The sequence below is a fragment of the Hemicordylus capensis genome, chromosome 13 (genome assembly GCF_027244095.1).
Source record: "Hemicordylus capensis ecotype Gifberg chromosome 13, rHemCap1.1.pri, whole genome shotgun sequence".
NCBI lineage: Eukaryota > Metazoa > Chordata > Lepidosauria > Squamata > Cordylidae > Hemicordylus > Hemicordylus capensis.
Genome location: NC_069669.1, coordinates 375,387 through 401,937, shown reverse-complemented (window position 1 = coordinate 401,937; position 26,551 = coordinate 375,387). Strand labels below are relative to the sequence as shown.

Sequence of the window (26,551 nt, the reverse complement as noted above, 5' to 3'; positions counted from 1 at the left end):
AAAATGCTTGCCTGGGTGTTTGCTGGCTCCCACTGAGTATCTGCTTCCTCCTTAAGTCAGAAGCTTCCGGGCTCTTGGCAACAGGGGGACGCTTTCAAAATGTCAGTAGCACCTTGCGAGCTCAAAGACGCATTTCCTGCCGTGGGGAAGCACCAGGCCTTTTTTTCCTGCTGCCCCACTGTGAGTTGCTCCCAAGGGTCTGTCCCCTCTTCCTTGCATCACTCTGTGTCACCCTCACTCTCTTTGGCAGTCCGTCCAGGTGAGGGCCATACAGTATTCATGCCTTTTGCATGCAGCAAAGTGCCTCCCCCCTCCCCGTCTTCTCCTTGGTCCCCCAGCCAGCAGGCGAGCCTGGGTGTTCTTTCCTGTTACTGTTCTGCAACGTACTCCTACAGCCTGCCCCTCTTCGTCTCCATTGTCATTTGGGGGGCCTTGGATTTGGGATGCTCTGCTGGGGGGAGTAGAGAGGATGGCTTGGGGGAGTTGGTGGTCACCGAGGGGCTCTTCCTCAGGGCCAGCTCAGACTGGGTGGAGGGTTCCATTAGAGGGGAGGAATGTGTCTGTTGTGGAGCTGAGCTCTCAGTTGGCTGTGGGGTGGGCAGCTGCTGCTGCGACAGATGTTCCATGGGCCTGATCAGAGTGCAGTGCCCAATCCGCAAAGGCTCCGTTGTCGGGAGATTAATTTTAATACCAGGCACAAAAGCATAATCAACCTGCGTTGGGGGAGGAGATAGGCATTTGCTGGGGGTGGGGGATGTCTCTCAAGGATCAGAATCCCGTGCAGTCCAAGGAATCCCCCTGCTTCTGTTGAACTTGGCGCTGTGTGCTGGATGAGCCGGGATGGTGTTTCCCCCCAGTCTCATCATCCAGGAGCAGATTTAATGTGCTTCTGTCTCGCACACAGACCGGTGCTCTTGTGGACAAGGCTCCGTCTTGCTGGCGAAAGCTCACACTCCAGGGAAGCCAGAGCAGCTCAGGAAATGCCCAGGTCTCTGGGTCAAGTGCACTGCAGTGTGGTGGGTCGGGCTTGGCCAGGTTGCCATCATACATACATACGTCTGCTGAGGGCCCTTTTGCTCCCATAGCAAGGCAAGCCTGAACTAGTTTGAAAGGGGCAACTTCACGTTGCTGTGTGATACATGCTGCGACCTCCCAAAACTGGCCCAGGGAATATAGAAAGCCAAAGCCACTCTCCGCATGTTTGAATGTAAGCAGCCAGCATGTGAGCAGCTAGCTCGGTCAACCAGCAAGGGAGCTAGAATTTGAACTGGAATTGGGAAGGGGAGTCCTTTTCAAAGAAGGGGGCAGAAATCCCAGTGACAGCGGAGGGAGATAGTAAGGAAGGAGTGAGACTGTGGAGTTGAGTAGTCTAGGATCTGACGGCATCGTTAGCATGGGAAATAGCTCCTCAATTGTCTTATCAATGTCAGTTCACCTTTCAGCTTCTCAAGTCAAACTCTAAAAAAAAGAAAAGAAAGAAATTCTGTTTCTTATGTCTTCGGAGTATCAGTACCGGTTTGGCAGTTGAAGCGGAGGAAGAACTTTAGACCCCAGGCAGAAAGGGATGGCTGGTAAGCACTCTTAGAAAAAGTGAAACCCTTACTTTGTATTAAACCATGTCTAGATTGTTGTTCCACAAAACACAATGCAAACCACCACAATTGGTCACAAATAGAGAACTTAAAATTTCTTATTTCAACCGGCTTAAAGCTGATGGCAGCTAGTTCTGCTTCTGTTTAAACAGCTGAGCTAGCCACCAAAATTGGCTCAAAGCAGATTGAAATAATAAATTCTCTAAGTTCTCTGTTTGGGACCAACGGCGGCTGGCTGTTTTTCCACAAGAGACACTGCAAATGGAATTAACCACCACAATCAACTAAAAGCTGTTTGAAACAAGAACTCCATGAAGGGAGCAAAACTTGCCAACAGATGAGGACCTCCTTGGCAGCCACAGCAGCAAAAGCCCTGCACCTTGCTGTGGTGGGCCTTCTAAGCTGGAGCAGAGGTGGAATAAGAAGCCCATGGGGAGGCAGTTGTTTAGGGGTATGGGTCCCAGGAATGGAGGAGCACCTCAGATTGGCCCTGGACATCAAGAGCGTCCTCTTGTCTTGCTCCTCCCTGGCTTGCGTGCAGTCAGTGCGCGGAAGGAAGGAGAATTCTGTCTGCCATCCTGCCCCAACCTTTGTGTATTGGGCAGCACGTTGGGATGGGTCCGGGTGTGCTATTGGGACCCCTGGTCATGCCGGCTTCCTGGCTGCTGCTGGCCCCACATGTGTACAGCTGTGTGCATCCAGGTCCATTTTTAGATGTTGCTCAGTGTTTGGTGGTAAAAGGGGGCATGGCCAGGCCGCACTGTCCCACTCCTCCTTCAAGCCAGACGTGAAGAAAATGTGCATGTAAAATGTGGAGGGCATCCTTTAAAAATATGTGGCATCCAGGGCCTTGATGACAGTGCAAAATGTGAATGAAATTACCTTAGAGAAAGGCGAATGTGGATCATTGCAAGTCAGAAGTTGCTAAAGGACTGGGTCTGTTTGTTTTTCCCCTCCTAAGACAGGCGTGACCATTTGTATTGGAGTATATTTTATTTATTTATTATGTCGGCACACCACCCCAAACATCTGTTTCTGGGTGGTTTACAGCAATATAAAATAGACAGAAATTGACCAATGTACCTTGGAAAGGGTAGTGAGACCCCCTAGCTTCTGTGCTTAATGCTGCAGACGTGGGGCCAGGATGAGGGATTAATCTGTGTCTTGTGGCAAAGGGTGTGTCTCCCGTCAAGCTGCCGGATCATGGCTATAAGACCAGTGTGTTTCCCAATGGTATCTCCAGGATGCATGGGGCTTAGACAATAATAGCTCAGCTGGAGTGTATGCCTCAAAGTAGGAAAGGTAGCCCTGAATCCAAGAGGATGCCAGCATGGCTCACAAGTGGAGGCAAGGGAACTGTGAAAGACAAGGAAGCTTCCTTCGGAAAGTGGAAGGCCTGCCCAGAGGTATCTTTTCACCAAAGATACAAGGGTGACAATAAGAGGTGGGGAGAGATTTGAGGAGTGTGTGGCTGAACACAAGGTGAACGACAAAACCCCTTTTTCAAATACGCCGGAAGGATCTGTGTTGGGGCAGGTGCTTTTTGACTTCTTGGTTTATGAGCTGACGTTGGGAGTAAACAGTGAGATGGCCAAGCTTGCGGATGACATCAAACTGTTCAGGTTGGTGGAATCTGAAATAGATTTGGGAGGAGCTCCAAAAGGATCTGTTGTAACTGGGTGAATGGACAAGAAAGTGGCAAACGCAGCTCACTGTAAATAAGTGCAAAGCGAAGGACATTGGGGCTAAACCCCCTCCTCACATATGCACTGATGGAGTCTGAGCTGTTGGTGACTAGCCAGGAGAGGGATCTTGGGGTTGTGAGAGATGCTCAATGAAGAGATCAACAAAGTGTGTGGTAGCTCTGAAAAAGGCCAGTTCCATGCCAGGGATCAGGAGGAATGGGATCCAGAATAAAACTGAATATTATACTGCCCTTTACAAGGGCCGTATCTGGAATGCGGAGTTTCTGGTTGCCACACTGCCAAGGGGATATTGTCGAGCTGGAAAAGATGCACCAGAGGACAACTCAAACAGCCAAGGGGCTGGAAGATTCCTTTCTCGAAATGCCTGCAGCGCTCTTGGGCTGTGTCGTCAGGGGGTCGGGGACGGGGAGTTGGGGACAAACATGACTGAGGCTTACGCAGTTCTGCATGGTGTGGAGAAACCGAATGGAGAAGAGTTATTCTCCCCCTCTCACAATGCTAGAAGAACCAGGGATCATCCCATGAAACGTTGGCAGGAGATTCAGGACTGACAAAAGTATTTATTCACACAACTTATAATCTGTGAAAGTCAGTAATACAAGATGAAGTGAGGGCCACTAGCTTAAATGGCTTTAACGGGGGATTGAGAGAGGAAGGGAAAATGTCCCCTCCCTTCACATCATGCAGAAGTGTGTATGCCCCAATCGTCTCTCCCCCCCCACCTCCTCCCCACCTCAGGGTGCTTCCAGAGCTGGAGGGGACACCAGAAGTCATGCAGGGTCACACTGGCCATGCCCTCTTGGCTGTCAGCTGAGACTTCATGTCTGCGGCATCTCTGACACTTGCTGGCCTTTGGCCGTAATAGAGATTGGACTGGAGCATCTCTGACATGCTCTGTCTCCTGTGGAAACAAGAGGCGCTCATGCGTAGCCTTCCCAGGCAGCTTGTTTCGCTGTTGTTGTGGAGAAGGGTTAGATGCTGGCGCAGTTATGTCAGGGAGTGCCTTGCCTGTGTCTAGGAAGCAGGCTGATGTGCTCTGTACAGTCCGTTCTTTGGGCGGCTTCACACGACCCCCTCCAAGTCAGTAAGCCCGGAGCTGAAGTATGGAGTCCCAGCAGGCTCAAGTTTGCTGCCAGTGCCACGTTGCTAAGATTCTCCCCACTTCCTTCGCCCTACTTCAAATCTTGATTGTGGAAGTTGGGAGAATCTCAGTAAGGTGGTGCGGAACTGGACTTGGGGGGACACCAGGCCTGCTGGAAGCGTGCCCAGCACCTTGGTTCCTTCCTGGCTTTCCAGGGTCCGGGCAGTGGAGCTGCCCCTCCTCTGCTTTCTGTCCGGCTGTCTTTGAGCAGCTGTGTTCACCTGGTTCCTGAGCAGATGGCGCTTGGCAGTGCCATCTAGTGGACCTCCGTGTGTGCCCAGGGTCCCGCAGGAGATGCCTCCTGTTACTCTTGGGGAGGCAGGTGGAGTGGCTGGTTTTGTCTCTCCCTCGCTTTTGACACTTTCAAGCCCAGGTAGCTGCAGGGTGTGTGTGTGTGTGTGTGTGTGTGTGTGTGTGTGTGTGTGTGTGTGATCACGGTGGCTCAGTGGGCCTCTGTGTTCAGAGGCAGTGTTGTGCTGAATACTCCAAGCCAGGAGGCAAACAGCCCGGTGGGGGTGGGTTGCATTCATGCTCTGCTGGTGGGCTTCCGAGAGGCCACTGTGGGAAGGAGGAGGCTGGATGAGATGGGCCTGCTTCGGTGGGCTGCAGCACAGTGTTTCCTCTAACAGGGATTCCCAGAAGTTGTGGACTACAACTCCCAGAATCTCCGGCTCTGATGGCTTTTGCCTGGGGATTCAGGGAGTTGTAGTCCACAACGTCTGGGAATCCCGGTTAGAGGGAACACTGCTGCAGCAGCCAGGCTCTTCTTTGTTTGGTTCTGGGAAGTTACTCGGTGTGCTTGGAAGAATGGAGGTCCAGCTGTGAACATCTGTCCATTACACTCCTGGTTCTCCTGAGCACAGAAGTGCCAGTCTAAAGATGCTTAAGCAATATGGATTAAAGTGGGAGTGGAAGTGCTAACAACTGCTCTCACATCCCAACTTGCAGGCTTCACTGGATTTAGGGCTCAGGTGTGTTGTGAGTAATAGGAAACGGACCTGCACCTTTCACTGATCTCGAGGGGGAGGGGTGTTTAAGGATGGCATTGCTGAAGTTTGGCTCTCGGGTGGCGACCCAGCTGCTCCGTAATCACTGCTGCTGGGCCGCTTTGCTTCCGTGTGGTTCTCAGAGCACATGGTGGTCCCTTTGGTGTGGGGAGTGCTGGCAGCTCAGCTGAGGAGTGTTGTGGAGGTGCTTCTGTGTTCCTGGGGCTTGTTCCACTTGCTGAGCCCCTGTGCTGTTTCTCCACAGAGTATAGTCTCCAAGAACGCTATGCAGTACCGTGGGAGCTCGCAGCATGATGCTCAGGAGTTTCTGCTCTGGCTTCTGGACAGAGTCCACGAGGACCTCAACAACGCAGTGAAGAACAACAGCAGGCCTTCTCTGAAGGTGAGGAGCTGGCCTGGCTCAGGGAGCACTGGGCTGGCGCTTGCATGGCTGTGGCTACTGCCGCCAAGAGGCAGATGTAGCCACTGAGCCGGCATTGAGGGCCCCTGGACTGGGCTGGGCACACTCCTGGTGGGGGTCTGCTGCAGCTATGCTCAGCTACGCCACACACAGAAGCACAAGGCTTTGTTCTTGGTCCAGACTCCTGCTCCTCTGGCTGTGAAGAAGCTTCTCAAGTTCCTGAGGAATCTCTGAGCCAGATCTTGGGAAGGGGGTTTCGGGGCCTTGGGTAGATTCTTGTCCCTCCCTAGCAGGGGCAAAACACACAATCCAAGGGAAACAGATCCGCACACATTTGCATTTGCTCAAGTTCTGTAATGGAGGCAGAACACAAAACCTCTCTCTTTCTGGGGGTGAACTTGGGTTATTGGGAGGTGGAAATCTGATTTTCTGTGCTCTCAAGTGCCTACACGATGCAGTCCTGGACATTCACAGAAGCGGGTCGTCTGCTTTCAGGCAGCCCTCATGTGCTTCGCTCTGCCTTTGCCCACCACATCGTGTGTGGCTATGCCTGCCTGCCTGCCTCATGGAATGTGTTTTCCTTCCAGCCGCCACTGGAAGACGATGTCTTGATTGAGGGACCAGCCTTTCCAATCAACAGCACTTTTGTCCAGGAGCTCTTCCAGGCCCAGTACAGGTACGGTGCCCACATGGTTCTCTGTTACCAAGACAGACACGAAGCAGGTTCCTGGGCCAGTGGCCTTTTCCTGGGACGAGAAGGGTGTATCTCTGGGGGCCTCTGCCAGATGTGCTCTCCTCTCTGCTCTGGCCACTTATATTCCACATCGCTCCTGCCTTTCTTCGCTCACGGCGTCAAGGTGCCATATGTGGGGTGCCCAGCTGGTCTCCCATCGCAGCTTCAGTCCGGTGGCCGCCTCCTCTGCCCTCAGACTGTGCCCTGGGGTTCCTTGGTGCAGCCTGTCTGTGCAGGGCTTTCTGAGCAGGGCATCTCCCCCTGGGCTTGGGGCAGATGTGGGGTTGCCAGGGTGGCTTCTTGGGCCTCGTTCTCGCAAGCGGTCAATGAGGCGAAGGAGGCGGGAGCTTCCCCGTGCCAGAGGGCTTCCCGTTAGGGAGAAGGCTGTGCTTGGGCCTTGCTCCCTGAGGGCGTTTCTGGCTTCGGAGCATCTGGTTGCCTGAACAAGCCTTCAGTGGGGGCTGGGAGGCAGGCTTCCCGCCTGACCTGCTGCACTGTGAGAATGTGGCTTGTGGCAGGAGGTGATTGTGGCCAGCGGGGCGGCAGCAGCCATGCCACTCGGCGTGTTCAGAGCCCTGGAGTTGGGGGCCTTCAGCTCCCCGGGGCGGCTGCAGGGGCTGCTGTCGGTGCTGCCAACCCCTTTGCTTGTGCCTGGCAGGTCGTCCTTGACGTGTCCTCATTGCCAGAAGCAGAGCAACACCTTCGATCCGTTCCTGTGTATCTCGTTGCCAATCCCCCTGCCTCACACACGGTATGTGCCTCCCCGGGGAAGGGGGGATGGCCTGTGGGTGGGACGCCCTGACCTGGGCAGGAGGCTGGGCCGGACTGGAGGGGGCAGGCTGCCACGCCCCCCCCTCCCCCGGCTTCCCTCTGGAGTTCTGGAGAGGGGGGCCTCCTGAGAGCAGCTCTTCCAGTCTGGATCCGCCTGCCTGAGGCAGCCCGTCCTCCGCCTCTTGCTGGAGCACAGCCTGTTCGAGGCGGCTGCACGGAGGAGCCCAACTCCGCTGCTGGCGGCCGTGGCTGAAAGGAGTGGCTCCCCCTGGATGCAAGCAGCCCGGGTCCTGACTGGTGGGCAGACATCCCGTGGAGGGGCTGGGCCTGTCTGAGGCGCAGTCCGTCTGAACGTTTGGGGCTGTTGCTCCTGGCTGCTGCACTCCTTGCAGAAGTCTCTCGGCACGGGGAGACGTGGGACCCTCCCTCTTGTGCCGAGAGACTCCTGCTGTCGGAGGTGGAGAGAAGAGTTCCAAGACACAGAACAAAAGCCCGACAGTAGAATGCTGCTGATTTGGCCTTTGGTGCCGAGCAGCGGTTTCTGCTGCCAGCCTACAGGGATCTGAGCAATGCCAAGGCCCAAACTGTCCTTGGAGAGCCTGGGGTGCCCCAGTCCTTGCTGCTGGAGGGAGAAGCAGGACCTCGGCAGGTTTGGCTCGGCACCCCAAAGCCGTTTCTTCTACTTTCTGCAGGCCGCTGTACATCACGGTGGTGTACCGAGGGAAGTGTTCCCACTGCATGCGTATTGGGGTGGCTGTGCCTCTCTCTGGAACGGTGGCCCGGCTGCGAGAAGCTGTGTCCAGAGAAACTAAAATCCCCACCAAACAAGTAAGTGTGTCCGATGGAGAGGCTCTGGTCAAAGAGCAAAGAACTGGCTCTCGCAAGGAAGCACCGCCTTGCTCCCAGTGTTCCGCTAGGCATCTGCTGCTGCCGCCTGTGCCAAGCGTGTCGGGTCGTGCATCCTGCCCTAGGACGGAACCCGGTGCTGCTTCTAGTGCATTTGCACTGGCCTGGTAGAGCCCCGAAGTAATCCCCAAGCACTCTCCTCTGGGGCCAAATCCTCCTCCTCTCTCGAGTGCCCTTGCGAGGCTGCTCAGAGAGCGTCCCCTTTCGTCCGTAGAGCAGGAATGGAACTCGCGCTTTGCCCGCAGACGATCCTTGGGCCCTTCCAGTTAACCCTAGGGAGAGGCTGGAACCTGGGGCTGGTCAGCCAGTCCTGGGTGTGTGTGGCAGGCAGGGGGAGATGTGAGCTGCTTGCTCTGGGCGGTGCTGCTGAGCTTGTTCTCTGGCCTCCTCCAGATCGTGCTGACGGAGATGTACTACGACGGCTTCCATCGCTCGTTCTCTGACACAGACGACCTGGACAGCGTGCAGGAGAGCGACTACATCTTTGCCTTCGAGACCCCGGAGATCTTTCGACCAGAGGGGATCCTTAGCCAGAGGGGTGAGTTGGGCTGCATTTCTGTGCAGCTGGAGGGAACGCCCTACAAACTGGAGCTCTGCTGGCTTGGTGCTGAAGCAGCAGCGGGAGGTTGACCGCTGTGCTGCTCTTCTCTGGAACTCCATCTGGCCCTCTGGGCAGGGAAGGGAGACCCTTGTCTCTCGAGGAGGAGTCCTGTTCTTTCCCCTTCTCCTGCTCAGCAGAGACTTGGGGAAACCCCGGTCCTAAAGCACGGGGTCAGCAGCTGCTGCCTGGGCTTCCTGTTTCTGTGGCTCAGTGGTTGAAGTATTGCCCTGACCCTCTTGAGCCAATAAAGCCCTCAGAGGCACTTATGCAAGGCTGAAAACACAAGGCACAAAAACCTGGTAAAACCAAACAAGGCTGCAGGCAGCGGAGCAGACAAGATTCCAGACTAATTTCAGAGGGATAAGTCTAGAAGGCCTGCGGAAACAAAGCGGCCTTTCCTTGCTGCTGCAGCTGGCACCCAGAGAGCTTCCCTCGGGAGGGAGTTTCCGAGTTGGGGCCCCGCTGAAAGACCCTGAGCCTCTCTCCCTGCGGCTGACCACCGTGAAGTCTCTTCTGTGCTCGCTTCCAGGCATCCATGTGAACAGTAACCTGAACCACTTGAAATATAGCGCCGACCATCACAGGGCTTCATCCTATCCCCCTCAAGGCAGGCTGGAGAACTCCAATCCCCGGCTGGCAGCGGCGAGTGACAAGATTGTAATCTTGGTGTGTAACAGGGCGTGTACCGGACAGCAGGGGAAGAGGTAACACTTGGTTTGGAAGCGAGTCCTCTAGCTCTGCTTTGGCCTTGCCTGCGAAGTTGGGAGTTCTGTGGCCTCTCCCTTGGGGATTGCTCTGACGTGGGGACGGGGCGGAGGAAGAGCCCTCCCAGAGAGGGCTGGCTGGGTCAGGCGCACAGCGAGGGCCCCTCGCCCCCCAGCCCTGTGAATGCTGTGCCTCGCGGGGCTGGCTGCGGAGGAGCCAGAGCGAGGCGGTTGCCTTGGGGGGGGAATTGTCTCTGGCTGCCTCATTTGCCTTGGGGCCGCTGCCCCAAACATCTCGGCAGGAATGGCTGGTCCTCACGAGCCGGGGGGGCACCAAAGGAGGCAGCTCGGGTGACTCCTCTCTCAGGCAGCCTGGCCTTCTGGGATGGGGGGAGAGGGAGAGAGAGAGCAACTGAGCTGCCTCCGTTGCGCCCACCCCCCGGCTCGTGAGGACCTGCTGCTGCCACCGCCGCCGCCGCCCTCCTCTCTTTTCTCCCTCATAACTCTTGAGCCTGGGTGCAAGATTGGTTGGCAGGACAGGCAGAATGGAGGACTTCTTCACCGCCACAGCGTTGGGTGATGGTCACTAGCTCAGATCCGTGAAAAACAGACGTGGCTCAGCAGATTCATGGAGGGCAAGCTGGGCAGTGGTTGCTAGCCACGACTTGGCTGCATGCTGCCTCCCTGAGGCTGGTTGCTGGGAAGCAGCAGCCACAGGGGAAGGTGCTTGGCCTGCCTGTCCTGCCTGCGGCCTTCCCACTGAGGCATCTGATTCGTGCTGGGAGAAACCGGGTGTTGGGCTGACCCAAGAAGAGGACTTCTCGGTACACTGGCTGCTCTCTCTTGCCCTGCCACCAACGAAGGGGACGCTCCACAGGCCTCCTTGGGCCTTCGGGAGGGGGCTCCTGCTGCTGCTTCACCTGCCTGCAAGTCCTCCAGGCCATGCACACCTGCCGTCCCTCTCACGGTCCTGCTCTGCTCTGCAGGTTTGGGCAGCCTTTTGTGCTGCACTTAGAGAAGACTATTCCTTGGGACCTCCTGCAGAAGGAGATTTTGGAGAAGATGCAGTATTTTCTGCGGCCTTCAGCCTGCCTTCAGGTAAGACAGCTTGGATGCTTCCTGGGCGTGGTCTGCCTGCACTTCCAGCCTTGTGCTCCACGTTCCGGCTGCTTTGTTGTAGAGCTTCTCGGGGGTGCATTTACAGACGCTGCTCCAAGGGCTTCACCAGAAGAGCAGTGTGCACGATGCTCAAATCAGCAAGCTTCTTTGCCTTCAGGCCTCCTGGAGCGTGTGTAGACTAGTAGTGAGAGCCAGTCTAATTGGGGTTAAAAGAATGGCAAGGTTGCTCTTCAACATTTTCAGTCATTGGATAAAATTGATGAGCCTTTTGATTATTTTTTAAAAATCACTTGTTATACCAAACACTTCAAGAGTTAGCAACCCACACAATGTTCGTCTTGCTTAATTGGCTGGAATAATCTGGGGAGTCGAAAGCAGAGGGGAACAGTCTACAACTTGGGCACTGGGCTGTTACTGTGTCTTTTGCCGCTGGGTGTGGGGCTGTGCATTCTGTCTGTCTAAACTGGCTCCGGCTAGCCTGGGGATGTCTGTCCAAGGACTGGGGTGCACAAGCCTGAGTTGACCGGCAGCAGCCAGCCCATCTCGTGTCCTCCTCCGCCTTGGTGTGGAGATGGGTCCTGTTTCTCTGCCCGCCGTCTCCAGCTGCTCCTGCCCTCCTCTCTTCATGCAGGTTTGTCCATTCAGCTTGCGAGTGGTCAGCGCTGTGGGCATAACGTACTTGTTACCTCAAGAAGAACGGCCTCTCTGCCACTTGATGGTGGAACGGTGAGCTTGCCCGCCTGAGCCTGGGGAGGGTGAGGGGATGGCTTCTCTGGCAGGGGCTGCTGCCTCCTGAGAGACGGCTCTTCTGGGCCCACTGAGTGCCCCTTCAGCCTGTCTGAGACCAGTGAGTCCGCCTGCCTGCCTGCCTGCCTGCTTTCTACAGGCCTCTTTTCATGGGCTGGGCGGCTAGTCCTCCCTTGGATTCTGCTTGGAGAACTTGTTTGTACTGGTGGGAGGGAACAGAGCCAGTAAGAGGAAAGCTCCGTGTTAACTGTTGAGCTATCATCTCTCTGTGGACTGGCTCTTGACTCCTCTTTAGTGATGGCGTCCGATCTGGATGGATGAAAGCCCCTGGACCTAGCCAGGTAGAGAGGGGGGGGGGTGTGAGAGAGAGAGAGAGAGAGACTGGCCCTGACCTGACTGCAGGAGTGACTCTGCTGCGTTGGTGTGTGGTGGTCTCTCTGCAGAGCCCTGAAGTCGTGTGGGCAAGGCGGCCCCCCCCACGTGAAGCTGGTGGTGGAATGGGACAAGGAGACAAAAGACTAGTGAGTGTCGGGTTCTGTTGGGGCCCTTCCCGATGCCTCAGGCTGGGTAGCAACAGCCCCTCCCTTGTGCAGCAGGGGCTGGGCTGCCGCCTCCCGCCTGCTTGCCTGACGTGTCCTCCCTTCCGGCAGCCTTCCCTGGGGCTGTGGGGGGGGGGCTGGGTGGGGGGGCTGCCAGGCCTCGCCCAGCGTGTGTCTCTCGCTAGCCTGCTTGCATGCCCAGGACTGTGGGGGCGGTGAGTGCCATGTTTCCTCGTTGCAGTTTGTTCGTCAATACAGAAGACGAATATGTCCCAGACGCGGAGAGTGTCCGCCAGCAGAGGGAGCTCCACCACCAGCCTCAGACCTGCACCTTATCCCAGTGTTTCCAGCTCTACACCAAAGAGGAACAGGTAGAGGGGTGGGGGTGTGTGTGTGTCTGGGGCCTGCCCTTGCTGTCTCCTGTGGCTGGACCAGGTGCTCAAAGGCCACCTCTTTGCTGCGGGGCTCACCTGCTCGCTTCCTCCGTGCCTCCTTCTGAGCATGCAGGACGCTGTCAGGCTGGTTCCGCTGCTTGGCCAGACAGCATGAAATGGCTGGTTCTGTTCTTAGTAAATGCACCCACTACATCGTACGGCATGGTGTCAGTTTGCAAGATGCACCGTGGGCCTTCCCACCTGCCCTGGAAGCCTCCCCTTCCTTTGTGGCCGCAGCGTAGGTTGCCGGGAGCAGGGCGGTTCCCTCCCTGCAGCCGGCTCATGACACCAGCCAGGGTGTTGCTCCCGGAGGCCCCAGGGCTGCTGCTCCTCGGGCCGCCTCTGCCCTCCCGCCGGCTCTTTGGGGATCCAGCGGGATGCCCTCTCAGACCTGGCAAGGGCAGGCCCCTCCCACCCCGTGCGCGCCCCCCCCCCTCGGCCCGTTGTGCCAGGCAGGGCGCTTAACCCCAGCCTAACCCCAGCCACGGAGTCACGGTGGGTCTGCCGAGTGGGCTTCCAGTGCTGTGACGCTGCAGTCCCGGCGCTGACAGCCTGCAAGGGGCCGTTCGCAGTTCCAGGGCCTGCCTTCGGATTTTTTCTTTGGGATTTAGTGCTACAGCGTTGTAAGTCGGTTGCAGAAAAATAGCTGCATTTCCCCGCGAGAGGGAGTCTGCGATTCTGGGGATTGTTTTCGATACGATCCTGCCAAGCCCGCTGTTGTAGCTCTGCCTCCGCCGCTGCCTTTGGGCTGGTCCCTGGTCTGTCGGGTGAGCTGTGGGCCGCACGGGGCGGGGGGCCCTCCCAGGGCCAGCAGCCCCGGCATTCAGAGACGGCCCCGTGGCTCCTCGGGGGGCCGGGATTCCTCGCGAGCCTCGCCAGCGCCCTTTCCTGGCACTAGCGGCTGCCCTCCTTTGCTTGCAGCTGGCTCCGGACGATGCCTGGCGCTGCCCCCACTGCAAGCAGCTGCAGCAAGGGAGCATCACACTCAGCCTTTGGACTCTGCCCGACGTCCTCATCATTCACCTGAAGCGCTTCCGGCAGGTAAAGGAGGGCTTGCGTGGCAGGCCTTGGGACCTGGCTCCCCCGCTCCCCTCCTGCTCCGGGCTCAGGCTCTCCTCTGCCTCTGAATGAAGAGGACGGAGAGTGGAGCCGCCAGCCGTGGGGCTTGCTCCTCTGCAAGGTCCAGCGCTAGCACGGCCTCTCACTTGTGGCCCGGGCTGCCCTGAGCCGCCGTGCTCTGCTCCACGCAGGAGGGAGACCGGAGGATGAAGCTGCAGAACATGGTCAGGTTCCCGCTGGCCGGCCTGGACATGACGCCCCACGTGGTCAAGCGCAGCCAGAGCAGCTGGAGTCTGCCCTCCCACTGGTCCCCCTGGAGGCGCCCCTACGGCCTGGGCAGGGACCCGGAGGACTTTGTCTACGACTTGTACGCCGTCTGCAACCACCATGGCACCATGCAGGGTGGCCACTACACAGGTACCCGGGCGGCTCTCCTCTCTGGGGTTGGGATTCCGGCAGCCCCCTCTGGGGCGCGCCCTGATTGAGGCCCTGCTCCGTGCAGGTGGCGCCATACACACTGCTCCTCAGCTCCCGGCACCCTCTGCTCGCCTCTCTCCCCCCGCCTCCTTTCCCCTTTTGGGCCGGGGGCGGGAGAGGGCGCAGCTCAGGCAGGCCTGACCCCCTGGCGCCCTCCTGCAGCCTATTGCAAGAACTCCGTGGACGGCCTGTGGTACTGCTTTGACGACAGCGACGTGCAGCAGCTGGCGGAGAACGAGGTGTGCAAGCAGACGGCCTACATCCTCTTCTACCAGAGGCGGACAGCCATTCCCTCCTGGTCAGCCAACAGCTCAGTGGCAGGTAACTGCGGCCAGAGCCGCCTCTCCCCTCGCCCGCCAGTCGCCCTGGTGTGCTGGGCTTGCCTTTGTCCCCGAGGGAGAGTCCCAGGCATGCAGGAGCGGCCCAGAGCTGGCCTGCTTTCTGCTGAAACCGGCTCCGCAGCTTCGTCCCTTCCTGCAGCCCTTTCAAGCTCCTAGTCCTCATGGGCTCTCAGCCCTTCTCGGATTTGCTCAGGCCTGCTTGCTTCTCTGCCTCCCTCCAGCTGGATGTCCGGCTTGAGAGCAAGCCCCGGGTAGGCCTGCCAGGGCGCCTGTGCCCAGCCTCCGGCCTGACGCCTGCGCCCCCCTTCTCCTTCCACAGGCTCCACAAGCTCCTCGCTGTGTGAGCACTGGGTGAGCCGACTCCCAGGCAGCAAGCAGCCCAGCATTGCCTCCGCAGCGTCCTCCAGGCGCACCTCCCTGGCTTCCCTCTCGGAGTCCGTGGAGCTGATGGGGGAGAGGAGTGAAGACGACGGTGGGTATGGCCTCGGGCCCCCTTGGGGCGTGGCGGGGGGGGGAGCCGGCCGCCCTCGCTGGAGGGTGCTCAGGGCCGGGGAGCTCTGCTGCTTGAGCCGGGGCGCGGGGATGCCTCCATGGTCGTCCAGTGGGGCCACCTGCAGAGACCTCAGCCCACTCAGGAAGAGGCTTCCCCGGGGTGGAGGAGGGGCGTGGGCCTGCTGGCTCTTGCAGGCCGCCTTCCCCTGCTGCTGCTGCTGCTCCTCACTGCAGAGAAGAGTCGCGCCCCGACTTGGCTGGAAGCCTCTTGCTGCACCGGCCTCGCTTGGGGGCCTGGCCTTCCAGGCTGGAGAGAAGCCTCCAGGACTAGCGGGGCACAAAGCCCTGTGGAGGCAGAGGTCTCCCGGGCACCGGAGCTTCCCAGGCGATCCTTGGGGTGCTAGCAGAGGGACGTGGCCTGACCTTGATGCAAGGGGAACCGTTTGAGGTGGCCAAAAGGCGGGTGGTGTTTCCCAGAGGCCCTGAATTCCAGCTGTGCAGAGTTGATGGCCGAGTGAGGAGGGGGAGCCATTTGCGCCCTCCCTCCCTCCCTCCCTTCCTGCGGCTGGCTTGCCCAGGCGCTGGTGCCCTGCATGAGCTGGGGCTGACCTCCCTCCCTCTTGGCTTGCAGGTGGGTTTTCCACGCGGCCCTTTGTGAGGAGCGTCCAGCGCCAGAGCTTGTCCTCCCGGTCCTCCGTCACCAGCCCCCTGGCTGCGAGCGAGAACGGGCTCCGGCCCTCGTGGTCCCTGTCGGCCAAGCTGCAGATGCGCTCCAGTTCCCCCTCGCGCTTCCCCGGGGACTCCCCTGTGCACAGCTCGGCCTCCACTCTGGAGCGGATCGGGGAGTCTGCGGATGACAAGGCCTCCACCTCGTGCTTCGGCAGCCTGCGGAGTCTTTCCGGCAGCTACCAGGAGCCCCGGACTACAGGCGGCAGGGCTCCCCTGGCAGTCATGGAGGGCGTCTTCCGTGACGAGGGGCCTGTGTGGAGGCCGGGCGCGGGCGCAGACGCCTACAGCAAGAGCACTGCCCTGCAAGTGGACGGGAGCTGCTCTGCTCTGGACCCTTTTGACAACAACAACCAGATCGCCTTTGTGGATCAGAGCGACTCGGTGGAGAGCTCTCCCGTCAAGGAAGGCAGAAGCTTCAGCGGGATCGGGCTGTCCTTGGCCCGAGCAGAGGGCCCCCCCGCCAAGGCGGCCGAATCCAAAGCTGCCTTGGAGGCCGACAGAAGCTCCAGGCACGGGAGGGCCGCCTTGCCCAGCCCTGGGCCCCCGCTGCCTCGCCAGCCCCCCGCCTCCCCCCCTCCCTCCAAGCACGTGCCGAAGGCTTCTCGCTCTCGGAGCCGGGCAGAGTCCTCCCGGTCCAGCGGGCGCCACGGCTCCCCCGCTGCGGGGCACAGCCGCAAGGAGGCCGGCTCCAGGGCCCGAGACGCTGCCTCTGGCGCCTCCGCTCAGCAGAAGCAGAAGCTGGTCTCCTCCTCCTCCTCCTCTTCCTCCACGGCCGTGAGGAGGAACTCGGCCGGCTCGTCGGTCCGGGGCCAGGCCCCTGCGGGCAAGAGCAGGACTTCGGAGCGCAGCCTCAGCAGGGAAGGCTCCAAGCTGAGCCTGGCCTCGGACAAGGTCAGCGTCGCCGCCGGCTCGCGGACGGGCTCCCCGCGGACCAGCCAGGCGCGAGGCGAGGGCCGGACGGCCGACGGCAAGCACGTGCGCAGCTCCTCCATGGCCAGCCTGCGCTCGCCCACCCCGGGCCCCCGCTCGGCCTTGAAGCGGGACAGCAAGTCCGAAGACAAAGGGCTGTCCTTCTTCAAGTCTGCCCTGCGGCAGAAGGAGTCCCGTCGGTCGGCCGACCTGGGCAAGACCGCCCTGCTGTCCAAGAAGATGGCGGCCGGCAGGAACCTGCCCGAGGAGAAGCCGGACAGGAGCAAGAGCAGCCCCCAGCCCCTGCCGCGCCCGCTCTCCTCCGCCCACCCGGCGGCCACCGAGGCCTCCCCCGCCAAACGCTCGCTGCTCGCCAGCCGCAAAGCCAAGTCTGCCCAGCTGGAGGCCGGCGCGCCCCAGTCGCCCGGCGCCGGCAAGCAGGCTGCTGAGAAGTCCCCGCGCACGCTGCCCCCCGCCAGCATGCCCTCCTCCGCGCAGCCGCCTTCGACGTCGCAGTGATCCGTGGCTGGAGCCCCCCACGGGGCCACCGCGCGCTCCCTTTGCCAAGAAGCCCTTTCGTCTCTGCTTTCTGTCCACGTGCCTGGCGTGTCTGAGCGGGACTGGACGACTCTTCAAGCGCCTTCGGAGTCCGCCATCATACCAAATCACGCGAGGCAGGAGTGGCTGGCAGGCGTGGCGGGGGCTGCCGGAGGACGCCGCCCCCCCCGCCCCGCGGCAGATCCGGACTCTGGACAGAATCCTCTGTAGGGACCCTAACCACTCTTTCCTCCCGAGAGCGCCTCTGGAGCGTGTAAATGGCTCGCTGTGTCGCTGTTGCCACGCTGGCCGCCCTCCCCGGAGGCTCTCCCTGGTCCGGCTCTGTGAGCTACGGAAGAGCTGCGCGGGGAGACGGTGCCAGGCCCCTTGGTCCTGCGACCCCCACCCCCCCGCCCCCCCAGCTTCTTAAAGGGCAATATCTCAACGCTCATGTTGTTTCTCAGGTAAACACTCCGCTAGTTCTGGAGGGAATGGAGGACTCTGGGGAAAAGGGGCATCCTCTCTCCTGGGCGGGGGGGGGGGTGTCTGTCTGTCGGGAAAGTCGGTCTCTTTGCGTCTTTGGTTCTCCTTGCGTTGTTCCAGCAGATCTCTGTGTTTGAAGCGTGTCCTGCTTGGCTGCTCCTTTGTGTCGACACTGATTGGAGGGAGGGGAGCGTCCCCCCAGCAGATCTGGACCTGGAAGGGCTGCAGAGCCACGGGGAATGCAGCTGTGGGGCAGGAGCGGCCAGGGGTGGGGTGGGGAGGCACAGCGGCCTCTCCCGCCTTGCTTCCTTCCCTCCCAGAGCTCCGTTTGCACCGCTCTTTCCCACCTTGAGAGTCGTGCTGCCTGCAGGCTGGCCATTTGGCTAACCGTGCAGCTCTTCCTAAGGGGGGAGAGGAGCAAGTGGAGTCCCGGGAAGCAGAGCCCCCCCCCGTCTCCTTGGCCGCCCCCCCCCCCCGGTTAGGAGAGGAGTTGCTCCTGCTGCGGGCGTGCCTCTGCAGTAGTCCATGGAGAAGGATGCTCTGCGGCCTGGCCCCCTTCTCTCTTGTGGGTCAGCTGTGCTCCTTGCTGGGGGGGGGAGGGTGTTGTGGGAGACCCGTCCGTAGGTCCTGGCTTTGGCACGGCCCCTCCAAAGGATCCTGCCTGGGCTGGCCTCGTCTTGCCACCCTGACCCACACCTGCCTCCTGCTGTGTCCTTTGGCCAGAGCCGGCCCCTGGGAGGAGGGCGTTCTGCCCCGGCATTGCTGAACGGCTGCTCCTTCTGGCGGGCAGGTGGCTCCCTTCCCAACACAGAGGGAGCTGCTGCACCCTCTTCTGTGGGCGCTGAAGCCGCGAAGCCGCTGGCCTTTCCCTGGCTGTGCCGCCTCCGGCGTTCTCGGGAGCCCGAGCCCAGCCCCTCTGTGTTGCCCGGTGGGCCTGACGCTTCCCGCCACTGCTCGGGGCTGCCGGTTTTGCAAGGCGGCCAGAGTGCCTGCCCTTGGCGGGTCTGCATGCAGAAGCAGGCTGCAGAGCGGCGGCGTGGTGCTGCCACGCACAGCCCCTGAGCGGGAGCCTGCTGTCTCTTCCTCTGATCCTGGGCTTGTGAACCTTGTCAGCATTGCTGGTTGTCACGCAGCAGGGGGCTCGCCAAGGCAGGGCCAGCGGCAGTCTCTCCCCCCCCCCCCCCGCCTGCAGGCTGGCTCCAGTGGGGCAGCACTGCCTCCCTGGCCGAGTGGGAGCTCTTCTGCATGCAGCCTCCATCCTTTCCCTTGCAAACGCTTCTCTTTGCACTGGGGAAGCGCAAAGCAGCTTCCCCGGCTGGGCAGGGCGGGGGCCGGGTGCTACCGCCAGCCTCTCCCCTCCCCAGCTGGGCTGGAGCACAGACGGGCGAGCTGCTCCTTAATTTTGGTTGTCGGCCAGCCGAGAGCACCGGGCAGCAGGACTGGAAAGGGAGCCAAGCGATGAGCCTCGGAGGGCTCCGCCAGCCAAGGGGCCGGGTCTCCTGTGCTCTCTGGCGTTAAGGCCCAGCAGGCCAGGGAGGGGCTGTCTGGCTGTGGGCCTGGGCCTCTCCCCTTGTGGGGGCCTTGGCACTTGGCTCCCCCCCCCCAGCCAGCAGACTTCACCTCCAGCCTCGGCTCCTGAGCGTGGAGGGCAGAGCTGCCTGTTTCTCTGCCTGGCTGCCTCTTCGTCTCCCTTCTGGGTCTCGGCTCTGCGGTGGAGAATGAGTGGTGAGAGTTCGTGGCATGCAGCTCGGCAGTTCTCTGGGGGTGGCGGGTGGCAGATTGGAGCCCCTCCCCAAGAGGAGCGACGGAGGCGTCCCGAAGCCCCTTTCGTGGGGCTGAGACCCCGGCTGGTTCCGTGCACCACGAGCAGCCCCCCCTACCCCCCCCGGAAGGCTTCCTGCCCTCTTGAGCCAGGTTTTTCGGCCGTGTTATTATGCAAGTTCTAAGCACATTTTCAAGGGAACCGTTTGCCAGAGGCCCCTTGAGCTTCGTATCACACGTGTACTTGAGGGACAAGAGGGGGCCTGCAGCAGCCCTCTGGGACCACCGTGGCAAGCAGCCCCCCTCCCCGCCCGCCCTTCAGACACGTCCATGGACCAACAGGGCTGGGTCGGACCCACGTGGGCCTCACGCTGCACCGAGAGCCCAACTCTTGCTTGCTTGTGCACCACAGCGCGAGTTCCAAGCATGGCTGGCCATGCGGCACCCTTGCATGGCACTGCCCCCCTCGCCCCCCCCCCACGCATGTCCATATTAACTATGCAAGCACTCGTCTCGTAAGGCTCTTCCTAAGGAGCGGGGGGGGGCACCCAAGGAGGAGCAGCTGCCTGCCCCTCTCCCCTGTCCTGCCCCACTCTTAATGAGAGCTGCACGGCCTGCAGGCCAGCCATTCCTCAGGGAGAGCTGTGTAACTGACTCTGTGGCTCTACCTGATGAAAGGCCGGCCTGCAGGCAACACGTGGCATGGGGGGGGAGGAGCAGAGCTGTGTCTCCTTTGGCGGCATCCCCCCCCCCCGCTCATTAGGATGAGCCGCTCCTGCCTGCGCTGCTGTTGGTGTGGAGGTGGGTCTCTCCGGCCCCTGGTCCTCCCTGGAGCTGGCCTGAGAGCCAACAGCCTCACCCCAGGCTTGGATTTGCACCCAGAACTCTTTCCTTGGTGTGGGTCTTTTTTGGACTGTCTTCTGTGGATGACGCCAGAAGATTTCAGAGAGCAGGTTGTCTCCTCCCCCCCACTCTCGGTGTCTTTTCATTTGGCGGCGGCAGCAGCCGCAGCCGCAGCCTGATTGTGGCCATTTTGAGGACTGCTGTGCCCACATCTGGTCGGCAGCCTCCAGCAACTGGCCTCCTCCTGCCCGGAAAGAGCTTCCTGTTGAGCCCAGGTGCAAATGCCTCCGGAGCAGGAGCAGGCTTCGCTGCGGAGCCCCAAGAGGGCGAGACTCTTCCCTTGGTGGCCTTCGGTCCGAGTGTGGGGAGCCTTACGGAGCTCTCTTGCCACAGAGAGAGAGCGCCACCCCCTTTGGCTGGCTGGCATCCTGCGTGACACCCCGTCGCAGCCGGTGGCTTTGGTGACCCCCAGGCGGCGGCGGCGGCTGCTGTGTGGGCGCTCTGTTTGCCTCCCTAGACGCGCCAGTCGTCAGCTCTGTGTGTGTGTGAGAGAGAGAGAGAGAAAATGACCGTCTGAATCCCGTTGAGGGTCGCCCTCTCCTTGGCCTGTCCGTCTGCAGCCGCTTGCCAGGGTCCACGGCCATCTGCAGAGGCCACTGCAAGTTGGTTCTGATCTGTGGTGAGAGGAAAGGCCTGGCCCGACTTTTCTGAGCTTGAGGGGAAGTGCTTGAGCCTCAGGAGCTGGGTCTGACCGCACAGAGGAGGAGGAGGAGGAGGAGGAGGAGATGGGCATTCCAGCACAGTCCCCTCGTCTCCCTTGACGGCTGTAGAGCGTCAGTCGGGTTTGAGAAGCTCCCATCACACCCCACCGTGTTCTCTGCCGCAGAGAGCTTGCGGTGGCTGGCCGGAGGCCACGTAGCCGTGGCCCCTAGAGCTCTGTGGCCTTGGGCAGCACTGCGCCCAGTGTGGCTCCCGAGGGCTGCATGCTTGGGAGGCCTCCTCCTGCAGCTTCCTCTCCTGGGTGCTTGCCACTTGTGCCTCGGAACGTGAGCCTCGAACCAACACTGGAATGGCCCCTGGAAGAGCTGCTCCGTGCCCCCCCCCGCTCCTCTGCCCCCCCCTTTGTGCTCCCTTTGACACTGCTGTCAGAATCTCCGAGGGGGTGTGTGTGTGTGTGTCTGTGTGTGTCCGTGTGGGAGATGGGGGGGTCGGTCTTTTGCTTTGGTTTTTAACTCCACCGCGCTCTGGGAGGGGAGGCTGCGTCTCTTCTTGGGGTGGAACCATTGTGTACCATACAAGGGTTTTAACTTATTTGAGGGCAAGTGCATGAGACTGTCAATGCCTTTTATTTATTTGTATGCACTTTTAATATGCAGAATTTATATTTTTATGTTTTAAAAAGATCATTTCCTTTCAGAGAGAAGTGTTTGGATACCAGGTATTGGATGACTAAAAGTGGAAACCGTAATAAAGTTCCATACATTTATCACAGGGCATTGTGTGTGTGGGGGGGGGCAGGTGAGTGAGCATTTCTCCAGAATCTGGGGCTCCCCCCACCACCTGCAGCTGCCCACCATCAGGAGCCCTCTACACCGATGGTGTGTGCACCGTCCACACGTGCCTTTACAAAGTGCAAGAGGACAGATCCCTGCCCCGAGGGACTTGCAGTATAGATGCACAAGGTAGGCAGAGGAAGAAGGTGCCACTAGCCCCACCCCGTAGACTTGGGCTGACCCACAGGCTGTGCCAAGGGGGCTGTTGTGAAGAAGGGAGGGGTGTGTGTGTGTGTGTGTGTGGGTCCTTGGTCAGGTTTTGCAAGGGTGACGGGTTGAATGGGGAGAGGAGTGGGTGGGGGCAGGAGAGGAGGCACCAGTGGCCCCCTGCAGGCGGCCAAGAGTTCCCCACCCACTGCCTTGCCCCACATGTTCCTTTTCATCGGAGCCAAGAACAGGAGCCCCCGGAAGCTGAGCCCAGCAGCCTGAATCCGTGGTCTGGGGACTCACATGGCTGATGCTACTACACGGTGACATCTTAGTGGGTCCCAGTAATCCCATTGGCCTCTCTGGGGCTTGGGTTTTTGCTAACGGACCACAAGGGCTGCCTGGGGGGCAGGTCTCCCCATAGCTTCTGTCTATTCCGTGCATTTGTATTTCAACCCTTCAGGCAGGACGGGCATTTTCAAGGGGGTTACTACGTGGCAGCCTTTCAACTGGCCTTCCTCTTCCCCCTTCTCGCCCTGCATGGAACAAATAAATTCACCTCCCTGCCATTATGTGGGGGAGGGGGAAAGTGTGTGCTATGGGGCAGGAGGGGGGAGAACTTGGCTTGGGCCAATGCAACCCCCTTGTCGTCAGCACTCCCGCTTTCTCTCTGGAGCAAGCCTCTTCTTGGCCAGGAGGTGGCGCTCATGCCGTGTGCCACCACTGAAGGGTGGGGAAGAAGAGACCCCTCCCCAGTGCTGCTGACCAGGCTGGGAGTGTGGGGCGAGCTGGGGTGACTGGCTGGCTCCAGGGGGCCCAGCTGAGGGGTCTGTGCACACAGAGGGCAGGCCAGAGGGGCTGTCCCTGTTGGGTGCCCTTGGGAAGCCAGCCTCGGGGTGCTGCCTGGGCAAGGGGGCCTGGAAGCAGCCCGTTGTGAGCTGCGTGCAGGTGGAAAGGCCGACTCCTGCCTCCCCCAGTGGCTCCCCAGCATCTCTCCGTTTGGGGTCTTGGTTGGTCGTGGTCTGAAAACGGCACACCCTGGAGCTACCCCGGATGGACAAGAGAGGGGAGCCCTTCGCCCTGGGTCCCTGGGGGAGTCCGTTGGTGCTGCTCTTGGGCTTGCCTTGGAGGGCTAGCTCCGCTCTGGCCGAACAACGACCCATCTGGTCGCCACTCCTCTCCACCCAACTGATGGTTGAAGGCAGAGGAAGGACAGACCTGGAGGAGGCAGCGGAAGCAGCAGCTTTCTCCGTATCTTGGTCCCAAACCATACAGATGGCGACTAGCACCTTGACTGGAGCCCATAAGGTGAACTGGAAGCAAGCAGCAGTGAGTGGCACACTGGCAGGTGTGGGCCCAGCTCCTGCCATGGGGTGCTGTGTCATCCAGGCCCCATGAATCCCCCCCACTTCCTGTGAGGGTGGCCAGAGGTGGCTGTTCAGTGGCTTCTATTGGAAGCCATTGGTCTCTGTCCCAATCCATGCCCTCCCAGACCCCGACCCCAAGATGCTGCTTCTCCGCCGCCCCCCACTCAGCCCCCTACTCAACCCCTTGAGGGCTGCAGCTGACGCCTGGCTTGCTTTAGGTTGCAGCCTTGCCCTCTTGCTGGGTTTCCTTCGGCCAGGCCTTGGGGAGCTGGTTGGCGCAGAGAGTGGTTTGCCTGCCACTCCTGCCCTTCGGCTTGCTTGTGTGTGTGCGTGTCTGTGCTAAGAGCTTCATTGTTGGCATCTGGTTTCGACCTGCTTTGGGAACGCGTTTTTTCAGAGTTGAAAAGTGATGCATGAACTCCGCCCTTCATAGTCTCTGCGTCCCCCCATACAAGGGGGGTTGGGCGGGCATCTGCTCCCCCCCCAGGCCCCACCTCTTCCCTCGGCCCTCCTTTGCCCCCCCCCACCCACCCCGGGCTGGATGTCTTGGGAGCTTCCTCTCCTCAGCTTTCCTCATCCGGCCAGAGTGGAGGGGTGAGGGCCCCCCCTTCCTTTCCTCGCCCTCCTCCGTATTTCTTTCTGTCTTCTCTTCTTTAGTTTGTATTCCTGGCTCTTGATTTCACGAAATTGCAGCTCCCTGCTGGCCCCTGCTGTCCTGCTCTTTTCCCGCTTAATAGCCAACACGGCAATTAAGTCGTCATCTGGCAACAAAGCCAACTCCGGGAAAGGGCACCAGGCGTGGCAGCGGCAGCGGCGGCAGCAGCACACACGCTGGCATTTGCGCATCGGCTTGAGAGGTTTCCTAGCGGCAGGGAGGAGTGCCACACGCTTGCCACATGGCTGGGCGGTGGGCCTTGGTGCCAGCTGCTGCCCACCCCCCACTGGACTCCTTCGCCCTGCCGCTTGGTGGACCAGACAGTGGTTGGCCTTCTCTGCAGGGGGGAAGGAAGGAGCTCCCCTGGCACTCCAGCCGATCTCTTGCACCCCTGCACTGCCGCCGCCGCCATGTGTGCTTCAGTGCAAGGACTGCGTGTCAGGCCCTCCATAAATTACCCCGTGTTGAGCGCTGCCATTTCCACCCGGGGACTCTTAAATTCTGGCCTAATTAGGGTCCTGCTTTCCCTTCCTCAGCACTTTCTCCCTCTGCCGGGTATCGATCCCTCCTCTGCCGGCAGAGGACCAACTGTTGACAATTTATGGGAACATAAAGCCCTCTTCCTCGCTTAGCAAAAGTGGCACCTTGGATAAAATGCGCTGACAGCAGCCGCTGCGCAGGCAGCCTAACGTGATGACAGCACAGATGGAGCAGGGAAGTCCTCCTGTGCGGAGTCGCGGTGTGTGGAGCAGGGCCTGGAGGGCACCAGCCCTGCTCCCCCGCTTTCCCCAAAGCTCTCGGCTCCTAACCCGAAGCCACAGAGGGCACCCGAGAGCGAGGAGTGAGCCGTGGGCTCCCAAGGGGCCTCCTTCCTCCTGGGACGGCTAGTGGGGCCCTGCTGCAGTGGCCTCCGCAGCAGAAGGTGGCTCTGGGGGCAGGGCAGTGTCTGGGGTGGGGCGGGGGCATGCAGACGGGGGGCTGCCCTGGCACCCCTCCCGTCTGGCAGACCCCTGTCCAAGTGCCAACTTTGATGGCGTTCGTCCACCACCATTTTGGAGAGAGCTCTTGTGTCCCGTCAAGTGGGAGGCTTCTTCTGGGGTGTCGGCGGTCTTTATTAGTGGGAGTCTCCAAGGCAAGCTCGAGGCTGTGTGCTAGGAGAGAGGCCCCCTGGTTCCCCCCTCCCCCAGGCATGGGCACGATCCTGTGGGGGCTGGGGCTCCCTCCTTGCAGCCCAGCTGGGCTTTGGCTGGGGGTGGGGCCGGCTCCTATCCTGTTGTCAGTCCTCGATGAAGCCAGAACTTCCTCAGTCTCGTGAAGTCGATTCCTCTTTCAAAGAAGTGACTTGCTGGACTGGCGTGAAGGAGGAGGACCCCCGAACGCCTCTGCGACTTCTCTCTTCACACGCCGCCTCCTCCTCCTCCTCCTCCTCCTCCTCCTCCCCGCAGCCTGCACGGCTGCTTGCTCCTGCTGCTGATGGAATGACCCTTTCTGAGACATATTGGGTATTTCTCCAAACTATTTATCAGCACCACGACAAATACAACTGCCAGGCGCTGCTGACGCTCAGTTTTGAATACCTCTTCTTCTTCTTCTTCTTCTTCTTCTTCTTCTTCTTCTTCTTCTTCTTCTTCTTCTTCCCCCCCCCTGTGTGGGGAGAGAGAGAGGCTGATTGGCTGCCAAGCCTGCTCGGCCTTCATCATTTTTTAATGCGCTGCAGTCTTTGGGCTTACAGAATATCGATGGCTCAGTCTCTGCTCTATCCATCCAGCCGAGCACCGTGCCACCAAGCCCTCTTCACGTGGGGTGGGCACAGGGGCCCTACTGACCCCTCTCCTCTGGGTCCCACTCTCCCTACATGGGCCGCCTTTTCCAAGGGAAAAGTGCCTCCTTTCCCACCCCACCCGGTTGTGTTTAGTGCTCATAGGAACATAGGCAGCTGCCATATACTGAATCAGGCCCTTGGTCCATCTAGCTCAGAATTGTCTACCCAGACTGGCAGCGGCTTCTCCCAGGTTGCTGGCAGGAATCTCTCTCAGCCCTGTCTGGGAGTTGCTGCTGCCAGGGAGGGAACTGGGAACCTTCTGCATGCAGGTGCTCTTCCCAGAACAGCCCCATCCTCTAAGGCAGGGCTCCTCAACGTTGGGCCCCCAGATGTTCTTGGGCTCCCATAATCCCCAGCCAAAGGCCACTGGGCACTGAGGATCCCTGCTTTAAGGGGAACATCTTACAGTGCTCACACATGGAGTCTCCCATTCAAATGCAAGCCAGGGTGGGCCCTGCTTAGCAAAGGGGACAACCCATGCTTGCTACCACAAGACCTTGGCCCATCTCTTTCTGTGAGCTGGTGATGGTTTCAAGGGCACATCAGTGGGTCGTGCTGTAAATGGCGCCCTCATTTAGCATTCCTCTTCCTTACCTCCCGTGGTGGCAAGCTTGCTGCCTGCCCTTAATGGTGCTGTGATGGTGGAACTGTGCTGTTTCTCCTTGTGGGTCTCGGGACTCGGGACCTTGCTGTGCAATCCTCTGCGTGTTTGCTCAGAGATAAGCCCCAGTGTGCCCAGTGGGGCTTTACCCCTAGGGAGGGTGCTTAAGAGTGCAGCCTTCAGGGCATCGCTGGCAAGCCGTTCTATGACATCAGAGCAGGCAGGCCAACGGCAGCGACGCTGTGTCAAGTGGACTGGCAGAGCTGGGCCAGGCTGCCGTCTGAGCCAGGCAATGCTCGGGTGAGTGGCATCGAGCAGAACCCGGAAGGAAGCGGTTGGTGAGCTGCTGCCAGTCAAAGCTGGCAGTGCTGGGCT

The 26,551-nt window shown here is 60.0% G+C and overlaps 1 protein-coding gene across 1 annotated transcript in view; it reads left to right on the top strand.

Annotated features, from left to right (window-relative positions):
• USP31 (ubiquitin specific peptidase 31) overlaps positions 1-21,517 on the top strand; it is a 32,214-nt gene extending 10,697 nt beyond the window's left edge. The window contains exons 2-16 of the mRNA XM_053276277.1: positions 5,691-5,828; positions 6,434-6,522; positions 7,238-7,330; positions 8,043-8,178; positions 8,650-8,794; positions 9,387-9,561; positions 10,548-10,659; positions 11,312-11,406; positions 11,871-11,948; positions 12,208-12,337; positions 13,322-13,441; positions 13,651-13,876; positions 14,099-14,257; positions 14,597-14,749; positions 15,401-21,517. Coding sequence (XP_053132252.1) covers positions 5,691-5,828; positions 6,434-6,522; positions 7,238-7,330; positions 8,043-8,178; positions 8,650-8,794; positions 9,387-9,561; positions 10,548-10,659; positions 11,312-11,406; positions 11,871-11,948; positions 12,208-12,337; positions 13,322-13,441; positions 13,651-13,876; positions 14,099-14,257; positions 14,597-14,749; positions 15,401-16,926 — 3,375 coding nt within the window. The 3' untranslated portion in view covers positions 16,927-21,517. The remainder of the gene's footprint in view (positions 1-5,690; positions 5,829-6,433; positions 6,523-7,237; positions 7,331-8,042; positions 8,179-8,649; positions 8,795-9,386; positions 9,562-10,547; positions 10,660-11,311; positions 11,407-11,870; positions 11,949-12,207; positions 12,338-13,321; positions 13,442-13,650; positions 13,877-14,098; positions 14,258-14,596; positions 14,750-15,400) is intronic.
• Positions 21,518-26,551: the final 5,034 nt, after the last annotated feature.